This window comes from Orcinus orca, chromosome 14, assembly GCF_937001465.1.
Source record: "Orcinus orca chromosome 14, mOrcOrc1.1, whole genome shotgun sequence".
Lineage (NCBI taxonomy): Eukaryota > Metazoa > Chordata > Mammalia > Artiodactyla > Delphinidae > Orcinus > Orcinus orca.
Window position 1 is genome coordinate 41,291,141 of NC_064572.1, and position 25,226 is coordinate 41,316,366.

The 25,226-nt window shown below is 39.1% G+C and overlaps 1 protein-coding gene across 2 annotated transcripts in view; it reads right to left on the reverse strand.

Moving 5' to 3' along the window:
- Positions 1-25,226, reverse strand: part of GRID1 (glutamate ionotropic receptor delta type subunit 1) — a 666,827-nt gene that overhangs the window by 98,642 nt on the left and 542,959 nt on the right. For both annotated transcript variants that reach the window (XM_004273011.3, XM_033433944.2), the window contains exons 9-12: positions 20,456-20,557; positions 18,804-19,001; positions 14,824-15,148; positions 13,493-13,631 (exon numbers count right to left, since the gene is read on the reverse strand). In XM_004273011.3, the coding sequence (XP_004273059.1) occupies positions 13,493-13,631; positions 14,824-15,148; positions 18,804-19,001; positions 20,456-20,557 (764 nt within the window). The remainder of the gene's footprint in view (positions 1-13,492; positions 13,632-14,823; positions 15,149-18,803; positions 19,002-20,455; positions 20,558-25,226) is intronic.

A 25,226-nucleotide genomic window follows, 5' to 3' on the forward strand; every position in this document is an offset into this window, starting at 1 on the left:
ATAGAAGGTGTGAGAAATACCAGTTCGAGGTCCCCCAGCACCTTGGGCATGCCACTTTAAGTTAGCCATAGAGAAGGATCATCTTCTTGAACAGTCTACACAGTAAGCCTAAGGAAGTCCTATCTCTACACTTCCTTAGGATCCCAACATCTGCTTCAGAGGACCGGGTTCCAATCCTTTCACATTTCTTTCACAGCATGATAATGTAGTTCTAGATGTGACAGGAGAGAAGCAGGCATGCATTCCGTAACAGGAGTGGCACAATCTGTTTGCCCCTTATGAACCCAGCTTTCCTGAATTATATCAATTTTGCTCATATATTGTGCATTCATAAGCCTGAGCCTGAATACAAATTCTACAGCCAGTTTGTGCCTATGGATAATTTATCACCGCCATAAAAATCTGGAGCTTTTCAATTCCTGAATCTCAGGGTTCCAGTGTGAAACAGTACACAGACCGCAAGCTGCATTTCATGTGATTCTAATGGATCCATGAATACAGGAGCAACAGAGGAATAAAAAGGATGATTTAAAAAAATCAAAACATGTGGAAAATCTCCAATGTGACCTTTAGAAAAAGGTGTTCTAGCAACACTTTGCCCAGCAGGAAACCAACACGTATACCCAATAGAAGACTTTGCCCTCAAGATAAAAATAAATAATCAGAGAAAAACAAACAAAAAGCAAAGCCAACTCCTTCTTTGCATACAGATCTATAAATGGAGTGTGACCCAAAAAGCAAGGAGCACAGAATACATGACTTCAGAGTTTAGGAGTGACATTCCTGATTCCCAGCTATTGCAGACACACTTCTAGGGATATGCAGCTCATCACCTCCCAAGGTCATTTACTAAACTTCAGACAGGTCTGACACCAGGAAGGGACTTTTTGTTGTTGAGCTAAACTCTATATCTTGAATTGTTCTACCCAAAGTTCCTCATTTTCTATATATGAACCAAAAAGAACAAGTCTTCCTTCAAAATTTAATGCAACCATTTAACATATATTGGGCATACATAGTGAGCAGTATGAATTGAATGTTGTATCCCACCCAGCCCTCACCAAATTCACAAGTTGAAGCCCTTACCTCCGATGTGATGGTATTTCGAGGTGAGCCTTTGGGAGGTAATTAGGTTTAGATAAGGTCATGAGGGTGGAGCCCCCATGATGGGATTAGTGACCTTATAAGAAGAAGAAGAAAGACCAGTGCTCCTTCTCTCTCCACCATGTGAGGACCCAGCAGAGAGAAGGAGGCCATCTGCAAGCCAGGAAGAGGACTCTCACCAAGAACCAAATCTGCTGGCACCGGGATCTTGGACTTCCCAGCCCTCAGAACCATGAGAAATAAATTCCTATTGTTTAAGCCATCCAGTCTATGGTATTTTGTTAAGGCAGCTGAGCTGTGACAGGCATTATGCTAAGCATTGGTTATACAATGGAGGACAAACAAACTCAGTCCCTGGATTCACGGAGTTTATTATCCAGAAGGATGGATGCATTATAACAAAAAGTAAACACATAAACTCATGTGACAATTACTAAGAAAGAAAAGTACTAAAGTATATGAAGGAGAAAAATAGAAAAGGGTGATTTAAATTGAGGAATATCCAGGAAGGCCACTGTGAGGAGGTGACATTTGAGTAGAGACTTGAGAAATGAGTCAGTGTTGGCTGGGTCAAAAGCATAGAAGAGTGTTCCAAAAATAACTAGCTTAGTGAAGGCCACAGAGCAGAAAACTAACTGTGATCTTTGAGGAACATAGCCAGGGAAGCAAGAGCACTGAGAAATGAGATTAAATACAGTTAGAGGGCATGCAGAATGCCCCTACAGCTTTGTAGAAAGTCTTGAAATCAAGTAGTGCTGGTCTTCCAACTTTGTTCTTTTTCAAAATTCTGTTCCCCATTCTAGAGCCTTTGAATATATATATAATCTTTTCCAGTTCTATTTTTTAAAAGTCTGCTGGGATTTTAATGGGGATTGCATTGACTCTATAGTTCAGTTAGGACGATTTGCCATCTCAACATATTGAGTATTCCAATCCATGAATATTGGACATCTCTCCATTTATTTAGATCTTTAATTTCTCTTGGTGACATTTTCCACTAAATTTTCTGCTAAAGGTGTAACTTATACATTTTTTTAAAAAAGTATTCCTAAGAATTTATACTTTTGGTAGTATTATAATTTTTTAAAACTTGTTTTCCAGTTGTTGGTTATTAGTATGCAAAAATACAATTGATTTTTGTATAGAGACTTTGTTTCTGGCAGACTATGAAGATTTATTTATTAGATTTAATTTTATTAAAAGACTTTTAGGATTTTTCACAAAATGTCATCAGAAAACAGACAGTGTTACTTCTTCCGCTCAAGTCTGTACACCTTTCATTTCTTTTATTGCTTGTTGGTCAGACAAGGACCCACAATATGATGTTGGGGAAAAACCATCACTAAGTATGTTGTTAGTAGTCAGTTCTCTGTGCTGTTATCAGGGTGTGGAAGTTTCCTTTTATGTATTTATTTATTAATCATGAATGGGTGGTTAATTTTGTCAGATGCTTTTCTGTATCATTTGAGATGATCATGTGAATTTTGTCCTTTATTTTGTTAATGTGGTGAATCACATTAATTGGTTTTCAAATACTGAAACGAGCTTGTATCCCCCAGGGATAAGACTACACTGGAATATGATGTATTATCCTGTTTATATATTGCTAGATTCAATCTCCTACCATTTTGTTGAGGATGTTTACATCTAAGTTCATGGGAGATATTGGGCAGTGATTTTCTTTTCTTGTAGTATCTTTTTCGGTTTTGGGTATCAGAATTATGCCAGTTTCATTAAATGAATTAAAAAACATTTTCTCCTCTATTTTCTGAAAAAGTTTACAATTAGTGTCATTTATTTGCATGTTGGCTAGAATTTCATTTGTAGTGAGGCTTACAAATCCAATATATTTAATAGATAATTAATATTCAGATTTTCTGTCTCTTTTTAAATCAGTTTTTATAAGATGTGTTTTTAAAGAAATGTATCCATTTCATTTAAGTTGTTGAATTTACTGGCATAAAATTGTGCATAATATTGTCTTATTATTCATTTAATGTCTAAAAGATCTATACTGAAATCCCCACTTTCATTCGTGATATTAATAATTTCAGTTTTCTCTCATTTTTCTTGATTATTCTTGTTTGGGGTTTATTAACTTTATTAAACTTATCAAACAATCAACTTTTGACTTTGCTAATTTTCTATGTTGTTATACATAATCTATGTCTTTCTTCAAAATTACTTTGAGTTTAGCCTGTTCTTATTTTTTTTTTATCTTTTCTGAGAGGGAAACTAAGAATCTCAAATTTAAGCATTTTCCGTCCCTTATATAGGCATTTAAAGCTATAAGCTTTCCTTTAAGCATTATTTTGCCTGCATTCCACAAATTTTGATATATTGTGTTTTCATTATTGCTTACTTAGAAATAATTTTTATAGTTCTTTTATGATTTTTTTTCTTTGACCCATAGGTTTAGAATTATGTTATTTAAATTTCAGTGGGGATTTTCTAGATTTTTTTTTTTTTGGCTTTCTACTTTAACTCAATTATAGTGATAGAACATACTTGGTAAGATTTTATTCTTTTGAACTTGACTGAGATTTAACTCTATGGCCCAATGAATGATGCATCTTGGTGGATGCATACTTGAAAAGAATGTGTATTCTGCAATTGTTGGGTATAGTGTCCTATAAATGTCAATTACATCAAGTTGGTTGATAGCATTTTTTAGATCTTCTATAGCCTTGTTAGTCTTTTGCTTACTTGTTATGTCAATTTCTAAGAGAATGAAATTAAAATTTGGACTATATTAGATTTTTCTATTTCTCCCATTAGATTTGTCAAAAGTTATATCATAAACTTTGATGCTTCGTTATAAAGTACAAACATATTTAGAATTGCCTTTTTGGTGAAATTGTTTCTTTTATCATTATGTAAGGTCCCCCTTTACCCCTTGTAATACTCTATGGCATAAATTCTACTTTGTCTAATGTTGAGATATCCTCACCAGCTTTCTTATGCTTATTATTTGCATGGTATATCTTTTCCCTTCTTTCTCAATCTACCTGTGCCTTTATGTTTAAAATGCTTGTAAACAGCATATTTTTCCAGTTTTATAGTTGTTAATGATGGGAGGTCTAGTCAGATAACTGTTATTCCATCATGGCATGTAGAGTAAGTCCCACATTCATTTTCTTGGGACCATTAATATGCACCATCTTTCTTTTCCAGTTTGTGGTGCCCCAAAGGCAGGAACTGATGTATAGCTCTATTAAAATGCATTTGTTAGCTGAAGCCAATCGCTTCAGGCTATTAGAATTTCATAGATCATTTTTGTCTAATTGGAGGCAGTGCTTTTCAAACTTTAATGTGAATAAAAATCATTTGGAGACCTACTTAGATATAAATTCTGATTCATGAGATCTGAGATAGGGCCTGGGATTTATGCCAGCAATGTTGGTCTGTGTGCCACACTTTGAATAGCACAGATGTGTTAAGACCTGCCAGCTCACAAAGAGTCATCCAGGTATTGTTTGTCACAGGGCACTAACTTGAATGACTTGATGTTGAAAGGTGAGTACGTGAAAATGTGAAGCTAGCAGCTGTAATAAAACAGAGGATGGTGGGACCAAAGGCAACCTGAAGAGTGCTAGCACCACCAAAGTCATTCAAATTTAAATATTTAAAACACTATGCTACCAAAAAACCCCATAAACTTGGGAAGTAAATTCAGGTCACATCCAACTGTTTATGATTCCTGTTCAATGTCTTTATCCATAAGTTAATTTTAAAAATGGAATCTTTATATCCAAACTGATGATGATCCATGTATAAAAAGCCTTTAAGTTCAGTTTGCAAAGAGCAATTGATCCACCTTGGGTTTGGCCATGACTTCTTAGATACAACAATAGCATGATCAATTAAAAATATGTTAAGTTGGCTTTATTTGGCCTAATACATATCTACCACTGCCCTGCTCATATTTTTTCCCATATTATCCACAAAGATATCTTAAAATTTACATACATAGGTCTTCATAAAATCCATACATCTCTCTCTCTCTTTATATACATATATAAAATAAATCTATACATTATAAAATTTGTAAATATGTATATATATATACACATATATACATACATATGTATTTATTTATCATAAGGCTTTCACTTATCAATATGTATTTAAGGTTCCTCCATGGTTTTCCATGGCTTGATAGTTCCTTTCTTTTTAGCACTGAATAATATTCCATTACCTGGATGTACTCCAGTTTATTTATACTTTACCTCTTTAAGGACATCTTAGTTGTTGCCACATTTTGACAATTTAGGAAAACTGCTATAGAAAATTCACATGCAGGTTTTCAATGTGGATATGGAGAAAGAGGAATAGGAGGGAGGAGGAGGAAGGATTAAACTAGAGGGAGGAAGAGGGAGGAAGAGGAAGGACAGAAAGCATAGGAGGGAGAGGAAGAAGAGAAGGGCAAGGGAAGGAGGAAGGGGAAGATGATGGAAATGGGGGGGAGAGAAAGAGGGAAGAACAGAGAACAGAGTAAGAAGGGGAAGAGAGGTAAAGAAAGAGGAGAGGAGAAAGAGGAGGTGAATGGGGTATACTTATGCTTCTCTGTAGCATTACATACAAGAAGAGCAAGGGAACAAATTCTATAGAATTTGTTCCCTTGCTCAGGCAATGGAGCAACTTCTATAGAATAGCAAGGGGAGAAGTTGTGACACAAGAATATTACACCCAGATAAGTTTAATTCATGTGTAAATACAACAGAAAAAGATTCACAGATATGCTGTCCCAGAAAATATACCACTCTTGCTAGATATATTGCTCAAAGAGCTATTCTAGTTGAATAAAAATGCATTAAAATAAAGGAATGATGGCTAACTCATAGAATAAAGAGGTATTCAACAAGCATTGAAACATTTTGATCATAGAATTCAGTCCAAATAATGACTATAAATATGGATGAGATAAAACAAAAGAATGCAAATGCCAAATATGTATCTTAGAGAAACCGCAGAAGATTTAAAAACATAACAAAAGAAAAAAATCAGAGTAAACTGAGTCTAAAATCTCAGATTCTATCAACCAAAGAAATGATTGAGTAGGTGGAAGAAGAGGAAAAAAAGATATTCCACTATCCTCTTATATAGGCAGAGATATGAATATAGGGTTTCACTCTTGATTCTGAAAGAGAAATAGCAGTGCATGCAAATTTAAGCCTAAAGGAAACCACTGGAGGTTAAAAGAGGATGCTTAATTTCTAGTGGGGGCAAGGTGGTGGGAGAAACACAGTAATAACAATGGTAACTGAATGTTAAACTTTATGAAAATAATTAAGAATGCATAAAAATCATGTAAACATGATAGCAGTAAGAACAAATGTATTTATATCGTAATACCTGTCAACTGTATTTCAACAAATTAGATAGTCTACCTAGAAAAAATGGACAAATTTCTAGAAATGCACAACCTACTAAGACTGAATCATGAAGAAACAGAATATCTGAATAGACCTATAACTAGTAAGGAGATCTAATCAGGATCTAATCAGAGAAGCCCAGGACCAGATAGCTTCACTGTGGAATTCTACAATTTAAAGAAGAATAAACACCAGGACTTCCCTGGTGGCTCAGTGGTTAAGAATCCACCTGCCAATGCAGGGGACACAGGTTCGATCCCTGAGAAGATCCCACATGCCATGGAGCAACTAAGCCCGTGCGCCACAACTACTGAGCCTGTGCTCTAGAGCCCATGAGCCACAATTACTGAAGTCAGTGTGCTGTGCTCCACAACAAGAGAAGCCACTGCAATGAGAAGCCCGTGCACTGCAACACAGAGTAGCCCCTGCTCTCTGCAACTAGAGAAAGCCCACGCGCAACAAAGAAGACCCAATGCAGCCAAATAAATAAATAAATAATTTTTAAAAAGAAGAAACACCAATCTTCATCAAACTCTTACCCAAAAAATTCAAGAGGAGGGAATACTTCCTAATTCGTTTTACGAGGCCAGCATTACCTTGATACTAAAGTCCAAAAAAGACACTACAAAAAAAGAAAACTACCAACCAATATTCCTAATGAATGTTGATGCAAAACTTCTCAGTGAAATACTTGCAAACTGAATTCAACAGCATATTAAAAGGATTATGTACCATGACCAAGAAGGATTTATTCCTGAAATGCAAGAATGGTTCAACATAAAAAATTTTATCAATGTAATATAGCACATTAACGGAATGAAGATACAAACCACATTATCATCTCAATGCAGAAAAAGCACTTGAAAAAATCCAGCACGCTTTCATAATAAAAACTCAACAGGCTAGGAATAAAAGGAAACATCCATAATGTAACAATGGTTGAGAAACCCAAAGCTAACATACTCAATGGTGAAAGACTGAAAGACTTTTCTCTAAAATTAGGAACAAGACAAGGATATCTTCTTTTACCATGTAGTACTCAACATAGTACTTGAAATCATAGTTAGACAATTAGGTAAGAAAAAGAAATAATTGGAAATAAATTGGAAAGGAAGAAGTAAAAGTATCTCTGTTGTCAGACAATGTGATCTTATATGTAGAAAATGCTAAAATTAGACAGATACATATACACACACAAAACTATTAGAACTAACAGACTAATTAAGCAATGTTTCAGGATACAAAAATCAATGCACAAAACCCAGCTGCATTTCTATACATTCAGAATGAACAGTCTGAAAGGGAAATTATAAAAACAATTCCAATTACAATAATATCAAAAAGAATAAAATACTGAAGAAAAATAACAAAAAGGCAAAAGGCATGTACACCAAAAACTAAAAATTTTGGGAAAAAAATTTAGAACGCAAATAAATGGAATGAATCCTGTATTCATGGATTGGAAGACTTAATATTGTTATGATGCCAATACTACCTAAAGCAATCTACAAATTCAATGCAACCTCTATCAAAATTCCAATGATGTTTTCTGCAGAAATAGAAAAATCCACCCTAAAATTCATATGGAATCTCAAGGGACATCAAATAGCCAAAACAATCTGATAAAGAACAAAGTTGGAGATCTCAAACTTCTGAATTTAAAATGTACTACAAGCCACAGTAATCAAAACAGTGAGGAACTGGCATGATGACAGACATACAAACAAACGGAATAGAACAGACAACATAGAAATACTGTCCCATAAGTGGTCAAATGATTTTCAACAATGATGTCAAGATTTCTTAGTTATGACAACAAAAGCAAAGGCAATGACGACAACAAAGAAATAGATAATTTAGACTTCATCAAAATTAAAAAAAAAAAAAATTCTGCATCCAAGGACACTATCAGCAGAAAGAAATGGCAACCCATGGAATGGGAGAAAGTATTTGCAAATCACATATCTCGTAAGGGATTAATATCCAGAATATAAAAATCTCCTACAACTCAGTAACAAACAAACAAAAACAACTCAATTAAAAATGGGCAAAGGACTTGAATAGAAATTTCTATAAAGAAGGTATGCAAATGGAAAATAAACACATGAAAATATGCTCAACATCTCTAATCATGAGGGAAATGCAAATCAATACCAAAATGAGATCACTTCATACCCATTAGGATAGCTACTACAAAAATAAAAACAAAAACAAGCGTTGGTGAGGATTTAAATAAATTGGAATCCTTGTGTCTTGCTGGTGGGAATGTGAAATGGTGCAGCTACTGTGGAATATGGTAAGGTAGTTCCTCAAAATTATTAAACATAAAATTTCCATATGATCCAGCAATTCCACTTCTGACTATATACACAAAAATATTGAAAGCAGGGACTTGAACAGCTATTTTTATGCCTATATTTATAGCAGCATTATTAAATAATAGCCAAAAGATGGAAGCAACCCATGTTCCTGGACAGATGAATAGATCAATAAAACGTGGCATATACATACAATGAAATGTTATTCATCCTTAAAAAGCAAGGAAATTCTGACACATATGACAAAATGGTGAACCTTGAAGACATGCTAAGTGAAATAAACCAGTCATACAAAGACAAAAACTGTATTATTTCACTTATATGAGGTAACTAGAGAGTCAAATTTATAGAGACAGAAAATAGAATGGTGGTTTCCAGGGTCTGGGGAAGAGGGGAATAAAGAATATTGTATATATATTTGCAAGATGATGTGATCTAGAGATAGTAGTGATATTTGCAGAACACTGTGATTATACTTAATGACACTGAATTGTACACTTAAAATGATTAAAATGATAAAATTTATGTTATATTTTACCACAATTTTAAAAACAAAAAAACAACAAACATGCATTTTAATAATATATTCTAATATCTAGGTAAATTTGTTTTTTTAAAAAAGTAAAGTTTATTCAGTAAGTAAAATACCAAAAAATAACAATTTAAAAACTAACTTTAGAAGACTATCCATTGAATAAATTGGGAAAAAAACTAATTATCTCCTAAAAAGGAAGGGATCAGACAGCTTCAAAAATGAGTTGTTGGGGCAGGGTTGCAGTGGAACAGAATAATATAGGAGCAAAGTTTTTGTACACTATTAAAATAAGGTAGTATTAATCCAAGTTAAACTGCTATAAACTAAGATATTTATTGTAATGCTTAGGGTAACCACTAAGAATATAACTCAAAAAATATATAGTAAAAGAAACAATAAGGTAATTAAAATGGTATGCAAAACATATCTACTTAACACAAAATAAGGCAGTAAATGGAGAAAATGAACAACAAAAAAGATGTAAGACATATATAAAATGAATAGCAAAATGGCAGAAGTGAAGTCTTCTTTATCACTAATTACATTAAATATAAATGGATTAAACTTTCTGATTAAAATGTAGACATTGGTAGATTGAATTAAAAACCACAATTCAACTATTTGCTGTGTAGAAGCTCCTCGCTTTAGATTCAGAGACAGATAGACTGATACAAAAGGATAGAAAAAATATTCTGTACAAACAATAATCAAAAGAGAACTGGGGTGGCTATGCTAATGATCAGAAAAAGTAGACTTTAAAACAAAAATTTTATGAGAAACAAAGAACATTATATAATGATAAAACAGCCATCAATAAGAATATATAACAATTACAATTATAAACATATACACATGTAACAAATGAAGAGAAACTGATAAAATTGAAGGGAGAAAGAGGCAGGTCTACAAAAATAGTTGGAGATTTCAATATCCCACTTTCAGTAACTGATAGAACAAGGCAGAAGATCAAGTAAATGAAAACATGAACAACACTATAAACCAACTAGACTTGATGAAATAGATAATATGAATTGCCCTATAGCTATGAAAAATTTAATTCACAATTTAAAAGCTCCAAAAATATGAAATCTCCATGCCTGGATGGTTTCCCTGGAGAATAATGCCCAACACTTAAAGATGAATTAACAGCAATTTTACATAATCTCTTCCAAAAAACAGAAGATGATTTCCTAAATCACTTTATGAGGCCAGTGTTACCCTGATATCAAAACCAGACAAAGACACTACAAATAAAAGTACAAACCAATATTTTTTCTAAGTTTGGATGCAAAAATCCTCAACCAGAATATCAGCAAACAGAATTCAACAATATATGAAAAGAATCATAGACCATGACAAAGTGAGATTCATTCAAGATATACATTTGAAAAAACAATCAATTTAATCTACCGTATTAATAAGTTAAAGAAGAAAAAGCATATAATCATGGCAAGTAATGTAAAAAAAGCATTTGGCAAAATCCAGTACCCATTCATGATAAATATTCTCAGCAAATCATGATCTTTTGGCTTAAAGCAATTATAACTATAATTAATGCAATTCCTGTCAAAACCACAGAATTTTTTTATATAGCCATAGACAAACTTATTCTAAAATTTGTATGGAAAATGCAGGCCCCAGAATAGTTAAAACAATCTTGACAAAGAACAATAAAATGGGAGGAATCACTATGCTCAGTATTAAGGCTTACTGTGCAGCCACAGTAATCAAGACAGTGTGCTATTGGCAAAGGAATCAGCACATAGATCAATGGAATGAATAGAGAACCCAGAAATAGACCCACATAAATATGTTCAACTGATTTCGGACAAACTTAAATAGTAATTAAATTAATAAGTGGTGCTATAGCAATTGGACATCCATAGCCCCAAAAAAAAAAAAGAGAACTCAAACTTCACACCTTATACGAAAATTAACTCAAAACTGATTGTGGACCAAAATGTGAAGTGTAAAACTAAAAAACTTTTAGAAGAACAAGCAAACAAACAAACAAACAATCCCAGATTATCTTCAGGGTCTAGGGCTAGGCAAAGAGTTAGACTTGATACCGAAAGCATGATCCACAAAAGAATAAATTTATAAATTAGACCTCATAAGAATTAAAAACTCCTCTTTGTGAAAGACCTTGATAAGAGGGTGATAAACTTCAGAGTGGGGGAAAATATTTGCAAACCACACATCTGGCAAGAAACCAGTGTCTACAATATATAAAGAACTTTCAAAACTCACTATTAACAATCCAGTGAGAAAATGGGCAAAACACATGAAAAGGTATTTCACCAAAGAGAATACACAGATAGTAATAAGCACATGAAAAGGTATTCAATATAATTAGTCGTTAGGGAAACACAAAACCACAATGCACTATCTCACCATGCCTATCAGAATAGTATAATAAAAAATAGTGACAACACTAAATATTGGCAAAGAGGCAAAGAAACTGGATCATTCCTACATTACTAGTAAGGTAAAATGGTACAGTCACTAGAAAGCAGTTTGATCGTTTTTTAATAAAACAACATGCTATTACCACAGATGCAGCAATTACCTTCTTGGATATGTATCACATATTAATAAAAACATGTTCACACAAAAACCTACATACAAATGTTCACAGTGGCTTTATTCATAATTGCCCAAAACTGGAAACAACCCAGATGTCCTTCAATAGGTGGATTGTTAAATAAACTGTGTTACATTGGCTTCTACCAAGCAAAAAGAAGCAATGAACTATTAATACACATAACAATTTGAATGAATCTCCAGAGGATTATACTGAAAGAAAAAGTCAATCCCAAAAGTATGATTCAATTTATATAACATATTTGAAACAACAAAATTTTAGAGATGGAGAACACATTCGTGTTTTCCAGGTGTTAAGAACAGGACTGGAGGGAAAGAAGTGCAAAGGAGGTGAGTGTGGTTATAAAAGAACAATACAAATCTACACATACGATAAGATTGTGTAGAATCAAATGCACACACACACACACACACACACACACACACACACACACACAGAAATGAGGGCAAGTACAAATGAGAAAGCTGAATAGAATCAGTCAATTGTATCAACATTAATATCCTGGTTTTGCAAAATGTTACCATTGGGGCAAACTTGTTAAAAGATATTACGAGATCTCTCTGCACTACTAATTATAATTGCATGTGAATCTATAATTATCTCAATAAAATGTCAATTAAAATAAAGACTAGATAATGTCATTCTGAATTTTGAATCTTAATCAAGAATCTGACCTCTTTCAAATAGGCAGTTGGGAGCTATAGAAGCTGGTTGAGTATGGATGACTTGGTTACAGGGCTATGGATCAAAAGAATCAATATGATGATAGTAAGTATGATGAATTAAAGGAGAAATTACTGAAGGCAGGGACACAGAAAACCATAATCAGGGATCAAGTAAGAGGTGATACTGAAGAGGGTATTGCACCCAAGGAAGTATGGACTAGATCTTTGCCTTTGGTCAGTTCAGAGATGACATATCCAACAGACATTCACTTTATCCAAGCTCTTTTGTAACTCACACAGTATGTGACAATCTGACTATAAAGCAAAGGCATCTCCAAGTTATTTCACTATGTTGAATTAATTCTTTTATGCCATATTTTTAACATTTTGGTTAAAATGAAACATTTTTAGTCCTTGGTTTCAATAATTTAACAATTTTGTAACTGTAAGTGACATAAATTTTCTAATCACTGTGATAACTGGCATGTTTTAAAAAATAATTTTTAGATGTTTGAAGATTGGAAAAATATATTAGACTTGTGGTTTTAATTAATTTTAATTAAATGTTTAAAATTTTTGATTAAATAAGTTTGTAATCAATGTTGAACGGTCTGAGGACTTTTAATTTGTTAATTTTTAATGTTTTGATTTATTAGTCTTATAAGCAGAATTTAAATATTCAAAGAAATATTATTTAATGAATTTACACATTGTTTAATTGTGCATGAAATAAAATACAACAGGAGTGATGCTCCTCATGCATTAAAGATTACTGTCATCAAATTGCAGATCTGGAATCTAAGTCCTTCTCTGCCTCCTTGACACCAGGCTGCCCTGGCTAGGTCTGCATCCTCTCTTTTCAGCCTTCTGGAAGGAGTAATGGATCTTACCTTATGGGGTTATCCATCCTGGACACTGTGAGGAAGGCAGCAAGATTGGCTGTGTAGGAGGAGCACACAATGAGGGTGAAGAGCCACCAGCTGCCCATCACGATTCGCATGGCCATGGAGTTCGCTGAGGATTCACCACCTGCAGGAGGCAGGCAAAGGGGATTGGTCCTGGGCTTCTGCTCTTGCTTTGCATCTCCAGAGAAATTCTCTGCCCTGCGGCCAGGCATGAGGAACCACCCCTGGTGGTGAGCTGGGGATCAGGAAAGTGACTGCCGGCTGGTTATGGTGGGCTCTGACAATTCTGGGGAAAAAATGCTAGGACCACCAATCTTGGAAAGGGATGGCAGACCACAAAATACGGAAAAGTTAGCATTGGCATTTTTAGTGACAGGATGTTTCTCAAAATGCCAACAGTAGAGTTCTGAATATCAAAATCTTCTAGTTAGAAGATTCTACCTCACTGTGTTGAGAACTTTCAGGGCTCCAACCCTATGTAATGTCCCTTTTCATTTTAAATTCACATGGAACAGTCTCAGCAATTCTGTAAAATTACCTCCTACCTGGAGGATTTCCTGGCTTTCTTTTAAGAAATGAGATGCACCATATCACTTTTATTATTACTCAGCCCTCGCTAGATGACCTTTTTTTTTTCCTATGATTTTCAGAAATCACTGCATGTGACTTGTAGTCAGAAGCTGCCTCTTTGAGGCCAATTGTTTCTCCTTGGTCCCTTAGGTGGTAGCAGAAGAAAACTCCTCACTGACTATTCTTATATAACCTCTCAAGCAAGTGATACACACATTTGCCATGGTGCAAATAAGGCTAGGACTCACATTAGGAAATTTGCAATTTGTTGTTTCCAGTCAAAACTGCACAATCCTGTAACTCCCCAAGTGCTATCCAGACTTCTCAGAGACAGGAGACTTTGTATCTCAAGAATGGCTGGAGTACCGCTTAGATGATTGCAAAACAATTTTGATTTTTTATCCCATTAAGACTTCAAATTTAAACAAGATGGAGTTTCTGACAACCCTGTCTGCATAACAATCAATCTAATGTGGGAGGCAAGGAAAGTGCAAAGCAGAACTCGCAGGTTAATTTTATCTAAAGTGGAAAATCAGGACTTGAAGTTAAGTTCCGTGTTGTGATTTCATTTAGTTCCTATCTGGTATTACTCAGAGAACCTGGGAGCAGCATATTAGGACTACCTTAGAGATTAAATAAAATTGCATTTAAAATGACTTTGGCAAAATGCGTCCAAGAACTTTGCCAACGGACAAGTTCTTCCAAGCCCCTGGGGCTCTTCCAACATTGAGAAACCAGGAGGGTACCTTGCTGTACGAAGGCTCCGTAGACGATCCAGATGGCACTGTTTAAGGTGGCAGAAGCAGATGGCCGGGGCTGGGCAGCACTCTGAGCCCTCACGGCCTGTATCCGGTTCAGCACAAATATCATCACGCCAACCACAGGGATGGCTGCTGCAATGCAGGCCCACACGGCAAAATCAAAAGGAGCAAAAAGGGAGAAGATGCTGATTTTCTCCTCGGGCTTCTTGATGAGGATCCCCACCGAGTAGTCCATGTACCGCTTGCTGAAGTCCACCACGCTCTCCCTCTCCGGGGTGATGGTGATGGCGGAGATGGCTAGGTCCGCTCTCTGAAAGGCAAACCCATCTCATCAGACAGCAGTCCTCAGTTTACCACTAGGTTCTACCCTGGGTCAAGGACTGTCCTCTGCCCTTCGGGTTGTTCAGTTCAGAGGAAATGGACTTGAGAGTTGACACCTCGTGACTTTGAATGTTGTAAGGAAAATCCAGCACTAAGGTGTCTCTTATTACCTCTTTCACCTTACAAATTTCTCTCCCAAACCCTCAGAACTCCTGGAAACCACTTCTGGAGGAAAGAGTCTATAACCATCTTCATTCCTGTGTGAATTACAGTTTTTCTTCACTTTCTTAACAGTCCCCTTAGTGAACTATCTCCTTTCTTTTGCTGGTATTTCCCTCTTACCGCCCACCCCCATCCCTGCCCCAACTCCCTTCTATCTTCTTCTGGCCTCATCTACATCCTTCCTATACTTCAAGGCCACAGGGACACTCCATTTTTCCATCAAACCTCCCCAAACGCCATTAGCCCACACAGGTTATCTCTCTTTTCTAAAATACTTTAGAAGTTATATGGTGAGTATATAACTGCCTTGAATCTCATTAGTGTATCAGGCCTAGATTGTTTTATATGCAGACTCTATGTCAGAGAATAACATCCTCCAAGAAAAAAGGGGTCATCCACTTCCTTTGATCTTCTGCCTGCCTTAACTCATGGCTTCTCAGACATGTGGGCTGCTTCGTCCTTTAGTAAAGCCATGCTGTGAAGGGGCTCTCTGGGCATCCTGTGCTGCGACCTCAAGAGTACCTCCCAAGATTTTTGCTTTCCAAGATGAGCTTAATTTAAAAATAGACAAAGAGGGCTTCCCTGGTGGTACAGTGGTTAAGAATCCGCCTGCCAATGCAGGGGACACGGGTTCGAGCCCTGGTCCGGGAAGATCCCACATGCCACGGAGCAACTAAGCCTGTGCGCCACAACTACTGAGCCTGCGCTTTAGAGCCCGCAAGCCACAACTCCTGAAGCCCAGGTGCCTAGAGCCCATGCCCTGCAACAAGAGAAGCCACCACAATGAGAAGCCCGTGCACCGCAACAAAGAGTAGCCCCCACTCGCCGCAACTAGAGAAAGCCCACGAGCAGCAACAAAGACCCAAAGCAGCCAAAAATAAAGAACTAAAATAAATAAATTAAAAATACCTTAAAAATAAATAGACAAAGACCCATTAATAGTCTCATGCTCTACTAACTGAGCTAGTCGGGCACCCAAGACCCCATTAAGATGGAACTAGATTGTGAGGTTAAAGCTGCCAAGACTGGTGGAGACTAGGATCCTTATGCCTAGGTGGATGTCAACATAAGAGCATTAAAACGTACAGTGATCATCCCTATCTTGGCTCTGGGGTCTCTTAAGTAGGAGGCATCGTCAGAACTAGGTTTATTTTAGAATGACCAGTTGTGACAGCTGATCCAAACTACATATTCCAATTGGGGAAAACTATATAGAAGGATTTTATCAGGTCCAATATGCGGGCTAGAGGGGCAAATATACTGACATCTAAACTGTGAAATCCAACAACATATCTAGAGTAAAGAGAAAAAATGGTGGAGGTGGCCGTGTCAGAGATCTCAGACTTGCCACATTTGCATCTCTGGTTCTTGCTTCTCTTCTCAGAAACCCACGGTCCAGGGAGGTTTTCTGGGTTTTTTGGTTTATTTGTTTGTCTGTTCTGTTTTTGTTTTGTTTAAGTTTGGAGCATATTTAATGACAGAGAAAGAAATCTAGGGGATCAGGATAGGTTAACAACAAAGAATGGAGGGAAACTAATTTATGAAACCAGGTCCAGAGGAGGCACAAGAGAGTTGACTCGTGATGCTGGTGGAGGGGTGAGCTGTAACAGGAGGGAAAACACTCCCCCTACCCCGAAACTGGAGGTGAGGGCACGTGTCTGCAGATATGAACTTCACAGGAAGTTGAAGTAGAATCTCATGCCCAGATGTCTCCATTTCTTTCCCTAAAATAAGAGCACTTTGTTTTCTAATTTAAGATAGAAGATTATTAGGTTGCTTGAGGAGAAAGATAAAGTTTTGAAACAGTCTCTAAGGAATGTAGCCAAGGGGCCCAATAAAGGACATGTTAAGGAACTGTCCCAAAGGCCCAGTTGAGTTGGGAGGCCACACACTGTTCATACAACCATCTGGACAAATTTGTGATTTTCCCCTCTAACTGCATACAGCAAGCTGGATGTCAGAGTCAGAGGGTAGATAATAGAACCAGGTCAGGGTTTCAATGTAACAAGAAATCAAGAATAATTTAGAAGAATCATACAGGATGAAGGGAACAGGGCTTTATCTGGACAGCCACAGAGGATGCACCAGGAAAGGAGGCAGTAACAGAAGGGCACAGAAATTTTAGAGAAGAATGAACCTCAAATACATGTGCCAAGTGAAAAGGGCCAGACACAAAAGACCACATATGGTATGACTCCATTTATAGTAAATGTTTGCAAATATCAAATCTATAGAGCTAGAAAGTAGATTAAAGGTTGCCTCCGGCTGGGGTTGGGAATGGGACTAACTGTAAATGAATATGAGGGATCTCACTGGGGTGATGGAAGTACTGTAAAACTGGATACGGTGAAGATTGCACAACTCACTAGATTTCCTAGAAATCACTGAATGATACATCTGAAATGGGTGAATTTGATATATAACTTTTTCCACAATAAACTTGTTGTATGTGTTTTGTTTGTTTGTTTTTTAAGCTTAGGAGAAACCGGAGAGAATACAAGCCTCGTGTCTGCATTCATGGGTTATAAAGCAGAGGACCTGTGTTTTAGGAGCAAAGGCCAGAAAGAGTCAGAAGGACGACAGGATTTAGTTATGGATTGGGACAGTGACAGTGACATGCAAGACGCTAACAGGGTGCATGGGGGCAGGTCCTCGAAGGTCACTGGAGGTGAAGGGATCAAAGCACTCGAAGCCCAGGGTGGTCCGTAGGGATGTCAGAAACATCAAGATTGATGGCAACAGTAATACTGGAGAGGGGGGGCTTGAGCAGATCCACCGATGTAAATCGTTGTCAGGAAATGACCTAGAGGTCCTAAGACGGAAGGCTCAAGGATGGGGACACAGCAAATTGGCCTCATGCCATGAATCTAAATGAGGACCCAGGTTCTACAGGAAGGAGGAAGATTAATGATTTGAAATTAATCTGAGGAGCTGGGGAATGCCGTATCACTTATACGTAGCAATGCAGACACACCCACACACTCAATTCACCTACACACATGCATGTGGACACACACGATATACACGCCCACTTGTGGGCCTTGAAGAAGAGAATAAGCATGCATCAGTCCCCCCCAACCACCCCTCGTGAGAATTGGGTTCCTACTGCAGCCCAAATGTGGGAGTGGATTTCATGAAGTGTGGATTACAGAACAGGCACAGTGGACACGTTTCAAAGGAATGAGAGCAATGGGCACAGAAGGAAAACACAAAGTACCAGGGAATTAGAAAATAAAAGAGCAAAAATGGGTATAGCAGGGAGGAGGCGGGTGGAGGAAAAGAGATCCTTAGTGTGTGGAGCGTGGTAACTGTGGTCTGTCTAGCTGGTCCCAAGATTCCAACTTCATAATGGGCCCAATTTAGACATCACCCCAGAGGCAGACTGGGGTACCCCTCCCCATGGACCTGCTTTTGGGACCTACCTTGCTGATGAGCTCCCCGATCATCCCGTTCCAGGAGGTGTTATGGAGCTGGTGACCGTACCTGCCATCGGGGGCCTGGTAAATCTCATATTTGAAGCCCAGAGCCTTGGCCAGTGCATCCAGGACATCGATGGAGAACCCTTTGTAGCGCTTGGGCTGTCCAAGGATGTTCTCAGCCACCATCACAAAAGGCTCTTCCTGAGGACAACAAAATGAATGTTCTTCAACTAAATCACAGGTTCGTGAACACACATCTTTCCAGGGTATCATTAGAGAGACCAATCCGATGAACCATAATTTCAGAACGTTTGTGGACACGTGCATTGTATTTAGCCAATTTAGGCCTGGAGTCTGAACCCCTCTGCCCTTTTCTAAAGCAGTTTGTGGACACTCAGGATACAGGGCACAGGAGAATCCCTCCAGCCAGCATACTGATGGAGGAACAGACTTATTTGTCCTGTGTCATCCCAGACTCGGCCCAGAGCCCCATCTCCCAGAATAGCACGGCTTGTTTTCATTCCTTCATTTATAACATTGAGGACTCTGTCCGCTGGAAGTACCATGATTCTTCGGGACCCACATAAGGAATGTGGATACCTCTCATCCAGGGTATCAGATGACAACAGAGCTCTGTGATACTGGATTGAGGGAAGACAGCGATACATCTATCAGATTATACTAGAAAATGGAGGCTGAGTCACAGGACAAGGCCATACTGCACGTCAAGGACAGGACAGCATTAAACCCCACGGTCTGAAAGTCCAAAGCCAGGCCATGTGCACATTCACACATTTTGCACTATGTCACATGTGCTCTTGTAGGGCGCGTGATCATCTGGAAAACACTTCAGGCTTCCCCACCACCACCCTGTGAAACTGAACAAGAAGGGGCCTTTTGGCAACATCCCCAGAGACTACATCTCATTAATTTAATTTTGGGGGGAAATAAGGTATAATGTTTATTCCTGGTGGGCATATGGGGAATGCGGAAACGTGGCTGCCAAAGACTTCTAGAGCCAAGAGACGCCAGTGCTGCTGGGACAGAGGGGAATGTTTGGACCATGTCTGACCAGCTAATAAGAGATAAATCTAAAATGTCTCCTACAGTTCTAAAGAGATGAAGAAAGAAATGGAAAGGAAGATGCTTCTAAGGTATCTTAAATATGTAAAAGTCTCTGATTCCAGGACAAACATGCAGAGAAACTGCAACAAATGGTCTTCGTTATGAACTTTGTGTCACATGGGCCCATCAGTGGTATTGGGTTCTGGAAGGATGTCCTCCCAACATCCTTCTGGGGGCTCTAGCTACCAGCGAAGCTCTCCTAAGGACCACCAGTAGGTCAAGATCGTTTACATCCAAGAACAAGTAGAGTTGTTATGCCCGCTCTGGAGCTCAGCACTGGATCTGGATTAGTGGTCCTTCTCTAGAGCAGTCCAGTGACCTCCCATGGAACGTCTCAGAGGCTTGGGGCAGAATCTCCAATCTCACTCTTCCTTCACTATTCATAAAATTGTTTGAGTGAAAGGCCTTATGAAAGCTCAAGCCACTACTTAAGATCCCCTTCTCTCTAAACCCAGCATCAAGCCAAACAGAGAGAAGCCTCTGACTCAAAGCCTGAATGGCAGACCTCCCCCATATGCCCATGATCCTACCAAGACAGTCACCACTTTGAGAGTCAGTCCTTGGAGGCGACTGCCCATGGGCCTCTCCTGCAGGCTGCCATTCAGGCCCTTCTCCGAGTCCCACGTCGCCAGCTGTGAAGGAAAAAGGGAGTGTGAGGGACAGAACGGGCACCTGTGCAAACCTTAGGAATCGACTCCTAAACTGGGCTCCTGAATCAGGCAGATAGACGGACAACAGCCCTAGGAGTTTCCCAGAGAGCTAGAGGCATCTTACAACCTTAGAAAGAATAAAGGTGTGACAGCTAGAGCTCCGCTTCCTCCAGCAGCTCATCTGGATCTTGAGGACCTGCCTCATCCTTGAAATGAAACCAATTGGTAGGAACTTGTTTCTGGAATGAACATTTATGTCCAATTTTACTGTCCACCTACTGAGGCCATGTCAATGTGTCTCGCACAAAGTGCCCTCTTTCTTTCATACTCCTTTGACTTGCCCAGGCCAGAAGGTCCTTGAGATCAGCTGCTTCCATCAGCAGAGCAGGATGAGATCAAAAGTGAAGCAGGTAACAAAGACCCAAGTTTACAGTTGTCTTACACCCTGATGCCAATTGCAAACAGGACCAAGAGCTCACTGTCTTCACTGTAGTGCTAACTTCATAATTTTCCCTGATAGGCAGGTAGAGGCCAAGAATACATGTGCTCTGGGTCTGCCACATCCTCCTAAGCCTGCAGGATCTGTCCAATAGATGCATTTAAGACCATCTAAGATGGTCAAAGAGACCCTATCCTGGCTCAGAAACAACTGGAGACACAGATGCTCTTGGGACTGCTTCCCTTCCCTGCCTCCCTGCAGGGCCTGAGCAACAACGATGAACCCTTTGTCCGATCAGTGATTCTCAATCGTTAATTGGTGAGATGTAAAAAGATAGATATTGGCCCCATCTAAAGCCAACATAATTAGGGTCTCAGCACTTGGACATGAGGAATGTTAATGCTTCCCCAGCGATCCTCGTTGAAAACCTCTGCTCTTCTAGGTCACTGGGCCTCTGATGTAGCTGCACATTAGCATCTCTTAAGAGGGCTTTTAAAACCAACTGAAGCCTGCCCCCTGCCCCAGAGTCTGATTTAACTGGTCGGTAGTGGACTGGACATGGATCATTTAGCTGCCCAGGTGATTCTAATGCACAGCCAGGATTGTGAACCGCCGCCACAGATGAAAGCAGTGATCTTCAAACCTTAATACGCAGACAAATCACCTAGGGATTCTGCATGCACTTTCTGATTCTGGGACCTGAGATTATTCCTGTCTAACAAGCTCCCCTGTGCTGCTCTTGCTGATCCATGGACCATCAGTTCAGTACCAAGGGGTTAAAATTCAGACTGTCACAGTAGCACCTACTCTTCGCCAGGGAAAACCCACAAGACCCCTAGTTAGTCTGAGCAAAAGAACTACCCCTCTGTGGAAAAGTGCCACCAGGTGCCCTAAAGGAGCCACCCATAGTGCCGCTTACGGACACTTCTACTCTCCCAGCATTTCCCATAGCCCTGACATCTGCAGCAAGGTCGGCACCCTGAGCCTTGACTATGAGGCCACTGTTCCAGAATCTGTGGGACCCTCTACCTGGAAGATACTAGAACCCTGAGGCCTAAAGCAGGAACATCGGAATGAGATATGTGGTTCTAGAACCAGTTTAAAGGAACCTGGAACCTCCTGCCATCACTTCCAACGTGATACAAGCTAAAACCCACTTCACCCTAGATAATAGGATGCCTGGAAGTGATGAACAGATCACTTAGTTAAGAGCACAGTCACATACTCTGAGGAACTCCCCACAGCCACCACTCATTAATTTGAGGGGCACTGCAGTGAAGAACAAAGTTAAGATCTATCCAAAGTCCTGTTCAAGGACATCAAAGATGCCACACTCTTGGAACTGGTATAGTGAGAAGGAAACTTCATGGCTATTTCTCTATGGGGTCTCAGGAAATAGCCCTGGGACTTGCGATCAATTCCCGCAGCCGGATTCAAATGCTGGTCAAAGGGTAAAGACAAACTCAGACAAACGGAGTCCAGGTGTTGACTCCCTGCATTCTTTGGACCCTTTGATATCAGACTCGGGGGACTCATGGTGTGTGTTTGGGCAGCCTGCATCTTATCCCCGTAACTGTTTAGCCCAGGCATTGGGGCTGCTTAACTCTATGTGAGATCTGCTGCACCCCCTGGGTTGGGTGGTGTTATGAAGGTCCCGGTCCCCTTTACTACCTCAATGACTTACAGAGTCATAATGGAAGCAAAGATGACATGTCAGCTCCAGGGACTGGATAGTTTGCTCTGTACCAGGACTTGAATTCGTAACGCCTGCTGCCCAACCTCCTTGGCACTGGTGATGGGGCATCTCGACTTTGTGCTGCCCTGGTTTGGATGAGCACCTGGAATGAGGCTCCGCTTGGCATCGACCAACCGGCTTTACCTGTCTTTCTATTGGGATTGTAATCAGTCATGGGAATGGAAGCAGGAAAAACAGTGGGGATAAAGCCCTGTCCTTCTACGGTTTTAGTTCAGCTGTGAGAAATGCTCTGCCTCTCCATCCCTGTCCTCACCGTGCTCTGCCTCTAGCCCACTGCCTGGCTCAAGGCAGCAGCACCTCTGCCCCAAAGTACTGCAACAGCCTCCCCACTGTTACCCCAACCTCTCTCTCTTAACAGCCCTCCTCCATTGTGCTGATATTTGTCATAAACTCAAATACAAACTATGTTAATTAAAATTTTCTAATTACTTCCTATTTCTTAAAGAATAAAGGCTAACACTTTTCAACTTGGCCTAAATGAAAAGGCCTTCCTGATCGAGACCCAACCTTGACTGTCAGCTTCAGTTCACTCCAGCCCCACCAAATTCCTCACCTTTCTCAAGCGCATGGTGTTCCCTCCTGACTCTTTACATCCAGGTTCTTCTCCCTGGAATGCCATTTCTCTCTGGCCGGGTCTGGTAAACTCTTACTCAATTTCTCAAAAAAAATAAGCTCTTAATTTAGGGTAGATTTAGATTCACAGAAAAGTCGCAGAGGTTATGCAGAGAGCGTCCATATACCCCACACCCAGTTTCCCCTGTTGTTAAGATGTTACATTGGTATGATTAGTATGATACATTCCTCCCAACTAATGAAATGTTTAGTTCAATCTCCACCATTGATACAAAGCTGCAGTAGAAATGATCTTCAGTGTCTTCCATTCTAGACCTAAGTCTGTGATTCCGCTGTGCTATTTGGGTTTCTCACCCCGTTCCCTGGGATCCAAACCCTGTCTTCATAAACTGTCTAGAGTCTTGGGCACTTGGACTGGACCTTGCCTTGCTTATTCCCATCTCAGAGTTTCTAACCTTGCCTTGAATGCCATTTCTCCTCTAGACGATCAGCTCCCTATTACTGGTATAGTTTGGGAACTTGGAGATATTAAATTAGCATATGTTTATGAGCCAATATATCTATGTTCTAGGTGTGTTTCCACCACTTACCTGAGTGACCTCAGCACATTTTACAGCACAGTACTTAAATCACAAGAGGCAACAAATATTTTTGAATAAATTTAACTTCACTGAGATTCCATTTTCCTATCGATAAAATGGAATAAAAATACCATCCCTGCCTACCATGCTGAGGGGCTGTTCAAAGGAGAAAATAGTTTTGAAATAATATGTAATAAAATAAATAATAATCACAAAGTAAAGAATCAAGATATTAGAAGGTGTGTACAATGCGACCTTAATTATGTCTTCTTTTAAAGGCAGTGGTTAAAACGGGAGGAAATGTGTTTAAATGTAATATTTGGATTTATCTTGGTGGTAGAATTATGAATAACCATGATTACTTTTTTTACGCTTTCCTATGTTTTTAACAGGTTTGTCATTACTTTCACAAAAAGGAAAATATGCTTTTGATAAAAATAGCTAGCACGGGTGATAAAGCAAAATCCTGTCACATGCACTTGTATGATTGAGGGCTGAATGGAAGGAAGCAATTAGAGTCAAATTATCTATCGGTAGGTCAAGGCCAGTCTAAGAGTCAGAACTTAATATTGAATACATCAGTTCTCTGGTTGCAAGGAGCTATGGCCGAGGTGCCCATCTCCTAGAAGAGGCACACTGCAAGGTCTTCCAGGACAGCATCTCACAATCTAAGACACCTCCAAGATTGTGTAGGGCCCCATGAGCCTGTTTGGGTTTGGAGACAGGGCAGTGGCCCCTCCTGGGGCCCAGCTCCATGAAGACAGGCAGTCTTCCTCCACTAAGGAAGAGGGGCGGGTGGCATCAAATCTTATTAGTTACTATTCAGACCATCCTAAGGCAAAGTCATTTAAATCAAAGTGCAACTTCATGAGAGAAAGAAAAAAAATTCCTCCAACCTGTTACTATTATTCCTATTTCTTTTGTCTGAAAGTACTTAGGGACTAAAGGTTTTTTAGTTTACTGTTTTTCAAAACTCACTTCTCTCTCCCTGGCCTTCAGGCATCCTGTACTCTAACAAAGAAAGAAAAACTACTTCAAAGAGAAACCAAAATTCTGCCTTCAAAACACATCGAAGTAACCATGTTCCAGGATCTGGGAGCCTTTGAGCTGGGCAGGAAAGTGTACTATTCCCTCACATCAGCCTGAAGCCAAGTGCCCTAGGCTGAGTGAATCTCCCTATTTCCACAAAGCCTTGGCTCTTGTCCAAATCTTAAGACCAGAGTGGTAAACCTTCATTTGAGTGAGGCCATCCCTCTGAGCACCCAATATGTAAGACCAGAGCAGAGAAAGTCACAATCCTTT